Below are 14,339 nucleotides of genomic sequence, written 5' to 3' on the forward strand. Positions count from 1 at the left end.
TAGCTTCAATAGTTTTAATTTGGGTACGTAACCTGCTGCTATTCATACCGTTAAGATTGTTTGGTTTTGGGAATACGCAAACTGGAGAAGCTTTCCCGGAGCATACACCTATTATTTTATTAACAAGCAGTTCCTGCTAATGGTATGAGGCACACCTAGGCTGCTGCAATCGTATTCAAGTGGGCGAATGCAATCCAACTTGGAAGCAATTAATGGATTCCTTGTTTTGGAAATGCTCATCGATTTGCCGAGCGTTAATTAACAATTGTCTAAGATAGGCGAGCATCCCTTGAATTGCAGGAATTCCTCTAAGCCGCTTTTATTTTGCAATCCAACATATTTTTAGAAGGAAAATGTCTCCGCTCATATCTTCTCCGTGCATTAAATTCCACAAATTGTGGAGGCAACAAACGAGAAGACAAAAAAATGTGGAGTTTGTAACAGAGTACATTTAAGCCATAACTAAAGCTCCTCTAATCCTATATTATTATAATATAATACGTTTAATTTTTATTGTTAACTGAATCAAACAGTTATAGATATTTGAACAACTTGGACATAGAATTTTCTGTGATAGGATAAATAGACATTAACATATTCGAGTATTTCTATTTGCATCTATATTATTGAATTTACAATAATATTTCCGAAATGCAATGTAAAAATTATATTATGATATTTATTATCATGGAAAATAAAGATATTAAAACAAAACCTTTTAAAATTTAATTTAGATTTTTCGTTCTGAGATATGATCATCCTGTTAGGTTGATGTGAATAAGAAAAATAGAACAAACTATATAGGTTTAATTAAATGATGCTGAGATAATTTTTGCTCGTCCTCCTTTACGTCAAAAGCGCAACCCATTTGATTAGTGTGTTTTCGTCGGTCGAAGCATCGCATGTGTATATATATATATAGATATATTTTTTCAATGCGATGCGAGAAGTTTAAAAAAGAGATGAATCCCTGGATTCCATAAACAAAACGCTTTTAGTTTTAATGAAAATTTATGGACATGCTTATCTGGAACATAGATTTTTTGCTGACCCGCAAAAACTAAGTATAGCGCAAAAGGGGAAAGAAGAAATTTTTGCATATGGCCGAGAGGATGCAAACAAAAATTGCATAACATTGTCAGAGCACCGGATGTGTTGGGTAATTGAAAAAATGTCGAAGTTCGTAACACGTGGGATTTTAATTAGTTTACTTTTATTCGTGCACGGCGCGATGTTTCCATTCGGTTCCGAGTGTAGAGGGAGGAGGGTTGGTTGAATTTATAAAGTTCGTATGCAACGTCGATAATTAAACACAACCGGATGACGTTCGGGTTTATTTCAGTTTTCAGCAATTCCGGGAGGGGCGTCGATTGAATTTACTGAAATTGGCTTTGAAGTTGCATCCATCGATGGACGTGTGGGAAATTTGGGAAATTTCAAGGGGAAACTTCGATCGCAAGGCGTGTGCGCTGTTTTCCCAAAACCACACAGGATAAATCTGTCCGGGGAGTACGTGTGGTTTAGTGGGAATAACAGAGTGTGAAAGTGGTCCTGCAATAAATTAATATCAGCTCTCCCGCGACCCCCGTTAAGTGTTGAAAATATTTTTTACCCGGAGTGCTGTCGAAATAATTCAGAGCTGCCCCCGACGGACCACTTAAACCTTTAGTTTTGGTGAGGGTAAAAGAATTTATGCGGACTGACCACTCGCACGCACGCAACTGCCGAAAGATGTAACACCCTTCAAGAGAACGATCGAAGTTCAAGACCAAAGCTCTGAAGATTCAGTAACATCTTAAAGCAGCTGAGAAATAGGACACATGATTCTAAGTGCACGCAATAAAATAAATAAAGAACCAACATAAAATATTTTTCAATATTAACATTTTTCATAGTCAAAAAAAACAATGACTATGACTACAGTATTTAATAAATGGCGTTATTCAAAAAAAATATCATACTGTTTTCACTTATTGCCATAATTAGCAAAAACTCGCTTAGTCCGTTTAATTAAAAACATAGTTTTCGAAACACTAATTGTGTTTGATATATACAATTTAATTCTAAAAACTTTTTATCTTATTTTAACTCAAACAGTCCGATTAATAGAAACTAATAATTTTATATAATAAATAGTATTTTTTCTTCTTCAACCATTTATCATACCGTATGTGTACAATAAATTATGTTTATTATTATTTAATTTCAAGAATTGTTCTCTACTTTTTTTCATATATATTTTACAATAAGTCGGTTAATCCGAAATCTTGAATCTTCTAGAAACTAAATATTAAGTATTATAAGTTGTATTTGGCTCCAACAATTGTGTCTAGTCACATATTTTACAATAACTCGCATAGTCCTCTTTATTGAAACTACAATCTGGGCCATTTTTCTCTCATAGACAATAAAATATTCCTCAATAACTCGCTTAGTCCTTTTAATTATATCTACACACTTCTATTATATTATATAAAAAATACTACTATATTCGACGAGCGCAAACTAATGGGGCAAAAAAGCGCAGACAATTAAAAAAATACGCACAATCAATGAAAGTATGAATGACACGTAGTAAAAACAATAAAAAAGATGTGTAGGAAATTCCAACTAAAACTTTTAAATTCTTTTTTACACAAATTGCGTAACGAAGTTGTACAAATATGTAACGCTTAGGTATTTTTTTTGTACTTTCGTAAATTAACTGTATATTTGGAAGTTTATGTATCGACAAAATGCGAACATTTCAAGTAAATATACGTGACAGATTACTTGGCAAGTAAGAAGTTTAGAAATTGTTTGCTACAATTGTTTCCCATTAGTTTCTCGTCTTTTTTTCATTTATTAGGAACAACTCGCATAGTCCGATTAATTAAAACTTAATTATTGGAAAAAATGATTTTACATCATAAATAGTTTTTTATTTCAAGAACAATTACTCGTATTTTTTTGTCCATTTATACAATAACTCGCTTAATCCGTTTAATTGAATCTTGAATCTTCTAAGAACTAACTATATTTATTGGGTAATATTTGTTTCCAAAAACTATTTCTCATCATATTTTTTCAATTATACTCATATTATAAAATAACTCGCATAGTCAGATTAATTTAAACTGGACTTATAACAAAGTCTATTTAATTGATGTCCTTTTTCACAATAATAAATATATTAATAATCTCATTTTACATATTTATACCACGTTTACTATATTCAGATTTATATTAATTTAGTAATACCACAATTAATATAATTGTTGGGGGCGGAAAGACTGCGGTCAATATTCAATTGTATATGTGTTTTCGTGTATACAGTCAATTAGTGTTATTAATAATTATTGATAATCCTTTATCGCAAATATAAATAATTGTGCACTATAGTTATTAACTCACACTGTAAATAGAATTATTCATAAAATTAGTTGAAAAAAATGGAAATAAAACGTTTTTCAGTAATATTCAAATAAGTAAGAATATTTATCACGTTTCTAAGACACCGAATATTAACACAAAAACTGATTTAAATATATAAAGACAACTTTCTACATTGATTAATTAAAATTTACGTTTTCCCCATATTTTTTTGTTTGAAAATTTATGACAAAAAATTAAATTTACAAAGTACATGCTACAATTTACAATTATTAATTCAGAAATAAATTTTCATATAAACTTTTCTTATTTTATACATTGATATAATTAAATACCTCGCATAGTCCTGTATAAATATAAATCAAGTATAAAAGACATACATTTATTTTTTTTTCTTTGTTTTATTAAATATATTCTATACATATTTTTGTTTATATAATTATAAAATAACCATAAATTTCGCTAGAGCTACAAGGTCATTAAGACAGATCTGAAAATATAAAGAAGTGACAAGATGTTAGAGGCTATAATAAAGTGAGTACATTTCGCCAACCCCTTAAATATTAGATAGTTGCAATCATCGTAATCCCAAAGATGGGAAATGCATCTCAAATATTTACAGTTCTGCCCGACGGCTTCAATCTGGTTCCGGGAAAAACTATTTAGAGTGGCCATAAAACTCGGCGAAATAGATCCGCGTGTCCCCCTCTAACACACACACTTTTATATATATATATTTACTCGCACACACATATTTTTTTTCATTCACGAAACGTCTCACAAACTCTGAAACTTTGAAATTCCAAATCGTCACTTTGTGGCCTCAATGTATTCTTTCATGGGATTAATGAAATCACGCGCCGACGGGGCCGACGGCCCGAAATTGTTTTAGCTTTATTGAGATATAAAATCGCAGCCCTTTTCTACTACTATTTATCCAAACTCCCGCACCCTTACGAACGGTTTCTTCGTTCCGTTCTTCCTGCTTTTTTTATATTCTTTTGTATAAAAATACAGATTTAGTGGGGAAGTAAAATATATATGTTATTGCGGCCGTCGTCGTATATTTCTCTGTCTTCTCTCCGGATATTAAAGATTTTCAATTATTTCCAAGACTAATTGCTTCCGCCGACCTCCAGTATCCTCGCTTATGTAACTTTCTACTTACAAACTAACCAATTGCGATCATCATTTTAAAACAATGTTTATCTTATGTCTTCGTTTAAATATACTGTTAATAATTGTAGGTTAATTGCATATACAGCAATACCTCACATACCGGAAATTTTAGAAATAAACCAAATTTTTCTTTTTGTGCGATTGTCCGATATGTAAAGTTTTGAAAATATATTTGAATATTTTATTATTAACTTTACGAATAAAATTAATATTGTGATTTATAAATAACAATATTAACAAACGCATCCAAACTTTCGAATTAAAACATTTTGTGGATAATATTTAAAAATTGATAGTTTTAAAATAGAATTAATGTAAAAGTCCATTACAAATAATTACAAAGTGCTTACAAATAATTTGAATACGTCCATAATACGAAATGAAGCGTTTAAGATTTGAAATTCAATAGCCTTGTCTGGCAACTAGTTAAAGCAATCCTCTATAGCTGACCATACCAATGCAATTAAACTGTCAATGCAACATGGAGCTGCATCGCACTGATATGATTACCGAAATCCATTACGGCCAATGAAACCTGGATGATTTCCAAATGTGACGACATCCGCCGAATGAATTATGCAACAGCAACGTCAAAAAAATATATACATATAGAACATTAACAAAAGCAGTGAAAGTGTATAGTCATCATCAGTCAAGTCCTTTTCCGAAATAAATTTGTCCTTTCGTGACGTTATGAATGATAAATATGAGCGGCGATTAATGCATTGCCTCCACCCTGATTAATTGCGTAATTAATTTGTATCACATTCAGATGGAAATTTCATCGCCTTCTCGTTTGGTTTTGTTATAAGAATCGGGCTATTATTCAAATGGATTTAATTAAATCCAGTACCGGACTCGTAATAAGGAGTGTTATTAATTATATAACAATTAGTGATGTGTCCTGTTCGAGTTTGATACATAGGTAATTAGTATAAATTAGCGTGAACGGATATTATGTAAATGTAATTTTCGACGATTCGCATTAAATCTAAGTTAGATAGAAATTAATAGTTCGGCAACTCAACTGTTGCTTTTGTTTCATTTTGGATGAGGGGGTTGGACGAAACAGTCGGATAAAGTTCGTCACTTCTCGAAGCAATCAATCTTCCGTTGAATGAAAGTTATATCATGCATTATCAAGTATGATTTGTTCGGAAACTTTCATCCATTCAACTTTGCAACATGATAATGTTTAGTTGTTCCATGTAAAAACCCTTCTATTCTTTACACTTCAAACAGAAATCAATGATATTTTGGAAATTCAAATAAATATTACTATTATAACAACTTGCATAAAATGTTAAGAATAATACAGAACTATACGACTTTTTAATATCTAATACAAAAACAGAAAATTTTATTTTTATACAAATATTAAATGTATTATTTCCAAATCAGAGCGTGAAATTCATGTTAGTTTATATTGATATTAGAACTATTACTATTATTAATCTTTTGCAGTTGAATATTTTTTATGAATGAAAGTTTTGTCATGCATTATCGAATTTGATTTGTTGGAAATCTTTTATGTATTCAAGTTGGTAACATGCCAATATTTATTATTTCCAAGTGAGAACGTGGCGTTCTTTATTATATACGAATAGACAGTATTTCATTGTTTTAAAATTTTCAATTTCGGATTGGCGAATATTGATTGAACGCGAAATACCGAAATGAGTTTCGTCCCGATTTGTATCCGAGTTCAAATTGCCCGGATTCAATTCGCCTACAATGTGCCATTTTAGTGGTATCTCCGGCCGAAGATCCCATTCAACCTCAATCAATACGGAACTGTCATTGAACGGCCGAAAATTGTGCCACCATGGATGTTAATTTACATTTTGTTGCTTTGGTTTAGTATAGTCTCTCATTCAATACTCAATACATAACAAATAATTGGTTAGGCAATTTTCATATATTATATTTCAATAAAGTATATTTTGAATACCATTATTCAACGTCATTGTTACAGTAGTCATTAACTGTCACTGTGACAAGTGTCAGTAACTGTCACTTGTCATTCAATCTCACTCTTACATTTGTCATAGATTGTCACAATTATCATTTATTGACATAGTTGTATTTCACTACCACTGTCACTTTCATTATACACTGTCACTGTCCTATATTGTTTACTTTCAATCTCAATTCTTATACCATGCAATTTATTTTTGCCCATAAAAGTTGTCATTCCCTATCATTGTCACAGTTGTTTTATTACCATTCACAGGCACTGACACAGTTGTCATAAACTGTCATTATCACTTGTAATTCATATTGACTATCACAGATTTCATTCATTGTCACACTTGTCTTTTATTATCATTGTTACTTGCCACTCACTCATATTAACACAGTTTTATTTACTGTCATAGTTGTTATTAACTGTTACTTGTCATTCATTATCACTGTTACAGTTTGCATTTACTGTCATAATTGTATTTCACTATCTTCGAAAAAGATGAGTCTTATACACTCGGTCCTCTTTTTATGCGGTTTTTATTTCAAGAAGCATTTTTTTAAATAACTATTTTATGCCATTTTGACACAAATTGGCAAACCATTTCATCGAAAAAGATGATAACTCTGAACATTCTGAGCATTCAAGTTTCAACGCGAGCTTCAGAAATGCATTTCTGGATATCAGGAATTGTACAAACAAATATCAAAGCCATCGCAAAGTTTAATCACTGATTATATTGTCAAAGGGAAAAAATCAACATGCGAAGTTGAGACTAATTTTACTTATGAAGAATCATTATCTTCAGGACATAGATCTGATATGCTGACTATCTCTTCTAGTGATGAAAGTGATTTTGAGCCAGTTCGAATATTATGCCGAACACTCTCATATAGCGACGATAATTCTAAAGAAAAAAATGTGAAGAAAGATTTCATAAACATTTTCTGTATTTTTTTTTGTAAATTTTTCCGTATAAATTTAGAAGGAATATGTTAAGATCATATATTTCTGAAATTTAATAAACTTGTTTTGTTAACGTTTTTATAAAATTATGAATAAACATTTCAGAAAGAATATAGTAAGACTAATTATTTTTCTGAAATTTAATAAACCCTTTTTTATGCGATTTTCGGTATATTGTAACTGATTAATTTAGTTTTATGCGGTTTTAAAAAATTATGGAACGTATTCTTTATTTTTGTGCGATCTATTTTTATGCGTTTTCCTGTGGAACGTATCTACCGCATAAAAGGAGAACCAAGTGTACTTGGTCAAATATAGTACATTTTATCTGTATTTTATCTTATATTTATTAATTTCTTATTTATCTTAATTGCATCTTCATCAATTATTTATTTATTAAATATTTGAAGATTTGGTTTTTGAGATGTTTTACATAACATTGATACAAATTTAAAAATCATTGTTTTTTGACATTGTGACATAATCTATTTAATAAAAAAATATGAGATATTTTTTAAGTACAGTTATAAAACATGTTTTGAATAATTGCGTGTCCTCATACTTAAAAAGTACATCGTGTTAATTGCGGTTTTCCACAAATTAATATAAATATTTCATGCTTCAAGGGGAATCCTCAAACATGTTTTTCATATGCTTCTGAGTCAGAAAAAATTATGTTGCGCATAACTTTCTTCTTCAAATTGATGAGATTTACTTATTTTAATTACTCAATTAACGCAGACTTTTCCTACAGTTATTTATCATTTTCATCATGTTTTCATTCTTTATAATTATACTTGTTCCTTCTTCAAATTACTTTTGCATGTAAAATTCTTTTGTAAACAATTCATGTTTATATTACTTAATTTTTCCTTTATAACAACATTTTTATTATGTTAACATTAATTTTGTTTTTCTTGAATTTAAATTTGTATATAAATTAAATATGAATAAGAATTGTAATATTTATAAAGTACTTAATTAGATTAATATTTTATATGAAAAATACTAAAGATTTTACTACTTTCTGGTAGAATTTTGATTGAATCCCATAGTCGGACAACTGGGCTTAATGGGATAATTCGAGGTGCAGGTGGTTATTCAAGGGAACTAATTTATATCTGTAGAGAGGACACAATCCAGATGTAGTTTACGTTGCTCATCCCATGTAACCTTGATCCTTCGTCAACCGTCGTTAATTTCGGAGAGACGTGACCCCATACAATAATTGACAATACTAATTTATTTATTAATCAATATAAATCAATTATAAAGATGTAAAATTTATTTAAAATCCTTATATTTCTCTCTCATTTTATGTATAACTGTACATTTAGATATATTTTTGATATTTCTTTTCAATGAAATTTATTTAAAATTTATAGGTTTTCAGAATTTCTTACATATTTTTTGTGATAAAATGATTATAAAATATTGTTTGGTTATATTATTCGTTCCTTTCCTTGCACTTAGTTGTTAGCAATTAGAGAAGTAAATTCATTAAAGTTAACAAGTTATTTGTTGGCGAGTTTATAGGATTTCAAGAAAAAGATGTTATGAACTGGATTATTGGTATAAAATGTGGAATAGTTGTAGTTGTGATGAGGTCGAGTATGGCAGGAGAGAAGTGTTGTAGTTGAAGTTGTAACAAGAAAGCAGCAGGAGCACAGTAAGTGGCAGCGATAAAAATGCATCTGGATGTTCTGGATGTTCGTCGGAGTGGTGTAACCATCTCCAGGAAATGTTGGAGTCGTTGCGAAATATGTTGTGTATATTTACCCGTGATATGCCAGCAGCGAAATGAGGAAGAACACAGAAGCCAAGACGTCAGCTCGGCCCACAATGCCTGTCACCTGAAACAACAATAACCACTTAACCTGAGCACTTAGAACTACTTGCAATAGTTTCACTACCTGTTCACCCTCAACAATGTCTCTCACAACAAACTACCATTGTTGAGGAGAATCCCCCCCCAACGCAGTCGTTATTATAAAGCACGTACGCAAAACCGCCCCCATTTAATTCCCCGCAAACAGTGCAATTAACCCCGACGGTAAGCACGCAAAAAATATCTATCTTAATTGTAGTTAATTTGGCTAAATTCTTAGGATTAAATCGAAACGTGCTTCTCGCTATGGCCTTGATGTTGGTTGGGACCGGGGCCAATTCATTAAAGGCAATCTCCTTTGAGGCGATATAAATAGGGCGGATGGAGAGAGCGCAGCAAAGGTGTGTAACACTTTGTAAAAAGGATCAAACGGAAGCCAAGCGTTTGTTTGTTGTCGAGAAGGGAGAAAAAGGACTGGCTTTCGGTGTATGCATATAAGTAGTTCAGATATCGTCCCTTTGGGCCTTCAGGTATTGATATATCTGCAGGTTCTATCCTGACCAAGTTTCAATACAGCCACTCATGTTAGATTTATGGGGCATAAAGCGAGACCATCCCAGCCACGGACGTACAAAGCCCCAGAAAAGCGGGCGATGGCATCCACCACCTATCTCCCCCCCTTACTCATCTATCTATCTATCTATCTTTCTTCCGTGCCACCCTTAGTATCTTCCTATCTCTGCATCTCCTACCTTCCTTCGTCTCCTCCTCTTACTCCACTCATCCCAACCGTGTGTGTCTGTGTATGTTGCACACCCGTGTACATAATAAAACCGGACATTCAAAATCGCACGATCAATCCAACCTCTATTTATTCCGCGCGCATAAGGATGCGGCTGTATAACACGCAGGTACAGATAGCCTACGTATTTTCAGCCGGAACATTTATATTCTTATTGCTGCACATATTTCTTTACATAAATCCTGCTGTGTCCGATGTATTTAAACGTACCCTAAAACCTGCAATCCCTTCGAAGACGTTTTATGACATACACAAAGTACGCCAATTTTTAAAACGAATTCTTGAACTACTTTTATATATACAATACTGTTCATAAAACGATTCTGGATAACAACATAACAAATATTTATTACTGAACAAGAGAATATTAATCATACAAGTAACTTTCCAAGTAACAAATACCATGTACATGATACTACTTCTATTTCACATTTAAATAGGATAATCCATTTATATTTATTAAACAAAGCAGTACACTATCGAAAATCAAAAGTTATTAAGTTTTATCACATATTTGATTATAATTAACCGTAATTAACTGAGTAATTAAAGGAAACGTAACGACACGGAAAAATACATTTTTTATTATTAATATTTATTAACAATACGTAATAGAACTTATATCAAAAGATGTACAATTACAAGGTATCTATTTACAGATAAACATTGAAAATTTTATTTTTGATTTATAGAACATACCTAGAATTAAAAAGTATTATAACTTGGGTATAAAAATACGTCATATGAAAAATATTAATTTAGAGAAAACAGATAAAATTTTATTCATAAATTTACCTTCAGGTAAATCGTTTATTGCAAATTTACCAAATTGCAAAAACAGTGTATAAATATTACATTTTTTCAATAAAAAAAACTGTATTTTCAGGAAATAAATATTATTGTAGCTTCAATTGAATTGAAAAAAATTCCAAACATATTTTTATTTTAAATAACTGTCATATCATACCATAAAAAATAGAAATGGTGCCAATGAAATGTGAAAAGCTGAAAAAATAACATAATGAAAAAATTGCGCTGTTGACGCAGTCGTTTTCATGAGCAAATATTTAAAAAAAAAATAGGAGTTGCTTTTCGGGTCATTTGAAATATGAAATAATTTGTTGAAAATATACGAGAACGAATTGATACGTAAATATTTGTCTATAAACATATTATCATAGAATGTGTTTATATTTAACTGTTATATTTAACATTATTTAAAGAAATCTACATATTACATACTACTTTCTAAGTAACAAGTATATCTAACCAGTAGAATGATAAAAATAATAAGTTTTTAGAATCACGAAACTTTTAATTGCATCCCGTGAAATTTGTCTTAGAAATCAATTTTACTTGAAAATATAAAGGTGTCTCATCGATATATTATGTAAATGATTAAACTCATAAGAATAGTATAAAATAATAATTCAATTTCTCATTATACTTCATAAGTATAATAAGTAAAAAGTATATATTTTAGGTACATTCGTTCTGTAAAGTAAATCTAAATATTTTTAACTAATGAAATAAATTGGATTTGAAAAATTTCTTAACTTTTATTATACTTTATTCATTAGGATTATGTTTCTACCTATAATCATACAAATATTATATATTCTTACAAATTCAAAAGCAAATATTATTTCATTTAAATAATTTTTAACTTTTTTGAAAATATATTGCCTTGACATAAGATGTCTTATTCAAGTATTAAATTATGCACAATATGTATGTATTCTCTTCAATGGTACATTTGTAACGACATCTTTTGGTATATTAATAAAAACTCTGGGTCTTAATTATTTACTAGCGGCGGATATATCCGCCCTGTTTTCATAAGGTGAACTATGCTTGTGCAAAATTGTATGCATGGCCTCTGTGGAGTTGTAGTCTTCGAATTTCCTTAAATTATTCATCTTATGTAATTTATAAGGTACTTGGAGAGTGGTTTTACACTCAATAGTATAGTTTTGTAACGTCAAAATTTGGTATGTTTTACAAAATTTCTGATTTATTATTATTATATTATTTTCTTACTGTTGTAATTATGACAATTATAAGAGTTACGTAATTGTTAAGTTACTTGACGAGTATCGCGTAGTGAACACATGGTTTATAGTTAAATATGTTATGTAATGTGACGTGAATTGGGGAGCAACAATGTGGAAACAAATGGATGACGGTAAACAATATAATAAAGTAAATTAATTTGGAGCCACGTACGCTGGTGATTTAATATTTTAATGGCAATCGATATTCAATTTGTCACGATAAATATTATAATGGATTATCCACTATAAATAAATATCGTGAACAGGTGTCGGGTGATTTGTGTGGATGCGTCGGGTTTATATATATATATTTTTTTACTTTATTTTTCTCTCATCCGCTCGTTTTCGTTCCTGGGGCAGACGATGATTTGCAGAATGAATTCTCCACGGGGTATTAAGCTTTGTGTTCTTTGTGCTCCCGATGGTTGTGCATGTTCGTGAGGCGCGGATTGATTAAGGGATGCATGAGTTGCTAAGAAAATGACCTATTGTTCAGTTGCATCGCTCTTCCGCTCTATGTGTGTGTAGTGTGTTTAAATGTAATGGAATCCTTTGGCCACCCCAAGTTTCCATTGTTCACTCTAACCATCGGCGATGTCAGTTAAGGCGAAAACCGTGCCTTTCATGTGGTAATTCATTGTGCCTCGCTTCGCTATTGCGCGCCAAAATGTAAACCATGTATGATGCATCTAGGTGTATGTGTATTTGCACTAAAGAGATACACAATCCAGTTTGCAATATATCAAAATGTTTGATGCATTAAGGACACTGGACATTGAAAAGCACGTCGCATTATCGAGTTGTTGGGAATTTCCAGGACTTGAGCTTTACGTCCATTAATAAATCGAGCAACTTTCAATTGGCGAAATAACAGTGCAAACTGCGAAATAGAATGGATGGGGAAGGGAGTAAAAAAAGCGCCGCAAGGGTTCGGGGGCGAGGAAACATACATATACCTAAAGTTTGTTAATTAAGCTTTATAAATCAGAGCACTAAATTCAAGCCCGAAAATTTCCGGCGCGCACTCGAGGACCCTTTATTTCCTAACAGGAATCATATTTTCCGAAAATCCTGAAGCCAAATATACTCCATAAACTGTATTTCCAAGAGGTGCATTTATCATTTTCCGCCCGGCGCCGATGTTAAAAAATAAATAACAATTTTTTTTTAAAGTATAAACCTTTCCTCCAAAAACAGACTAAATTAATTACTCTTAAAAAATATTACGTAAAATTCATCATTTGTTTCATAATAAATTAACGTTAAATAATATGTTACAATGTTCACACGTATATTAATATTTTATTTTCTGATATATGGTGGAAATTCGGTTTTTGAACAAAATTTGTCTCTCCATAAGAAATTATGTAAAGTTGTAAACGTGCTTATTTTATTATATAAAATACTTATTTTATTAATTTGATTATTCTATATTTTAGCTATTGTTTAATCAATTATGTTTATAATTGAAATAATGAAAACGTGAAATATTTGTTAGTTTTGTTTGATTTAATACATATTTTTTAAAATATCTATCTATTTTGGCTAAGTATATAGTGAAAACTCGGTTGTCGAATATAATTTGTTAGAAAAAGTGTTCGAAAACCGAAACCATGTACTTATCATTGAACATATCACGTATCTGATTTAGTAGGAAATCTAAATTATGTTCGGAAATACATACCATTTTATATTTACATTATGTTCGAGAATCAAATTCTGAGAAAATTGTGTATTGCAAATGGATAATTAAGAAAAACTCTTCGAAAACCGAAACCATGTTGCTGTCGTTGTACATATGACGTATCTGATTTACAAAAAACCGAAATTATATTTAGAAATTCGTACAATTTTATATTTACTTTAATTTCGAGATTCAAAATTTCAGAAAATTGTGTATTTCAAATGGATATTTCAAATAATGTGTATTTCAAATAATTTAATTTTTTTACTTAATGTGTATAGTTAATATAGAAAATCAAATATAGAAATAATATAGAAAATCAAATATAGAAATAATATAGAAAATCAAAAAATATATATATTCCATTAAACCAAATCAAATATCCATTATTCAAAAATAGCAGTTTCCAGTTACATTTCAGTTTAACAGCTTTACATAATTCTCGCGTTTCTCGGCTACATTATTTTTTTTGTTTCAGTTTTACAATTCCG

General features: G+C 30.6%; 1 protein-coding gene across 2 annotated transcripts in view; it reads right to left on the minus strand.

Annotated features, from left to right (window-relative positions):
• Positions 1-14,339, minus strand: part of LOC108557490 (transmembrane and TPR repeat-containing protein 1-like) — a 274,214-nt gene that overhangs the window by 33,142 nt on the left and 226,733 nt on the right. For both annotated transcript variants that reach the window (XM_017914017.1, XM_017914018.1), the window contains exon 5: positions 9,260-9,333. In XM_017914017.1, coding sequence (XP_017769506.1) covers positions 9,260-9,333 — 74 coding nt within the window. The remainder of the gene's footprint in view (positions 1-9,259; positions 9,334-14,339) is intronic.

This window comes from Nicrophorus vespilloides, unplaced genomic scaffold (genome assembly GCF_001412225.1).
Source record: "Nicrophorus vespilloides isolate i.1.1-1 unplaced genomic scaffold, Nicve_v1.0, whole genome shotgun sequence".
In the NCBI taxonomy this organism is placed as follows: domain Eukaryota; kingdom Metazoa; phylum Arthropoda; class Insecta; order Coleoptera; family Silphidae; genus Nicrophorus; species Nicrophorus vespilloides.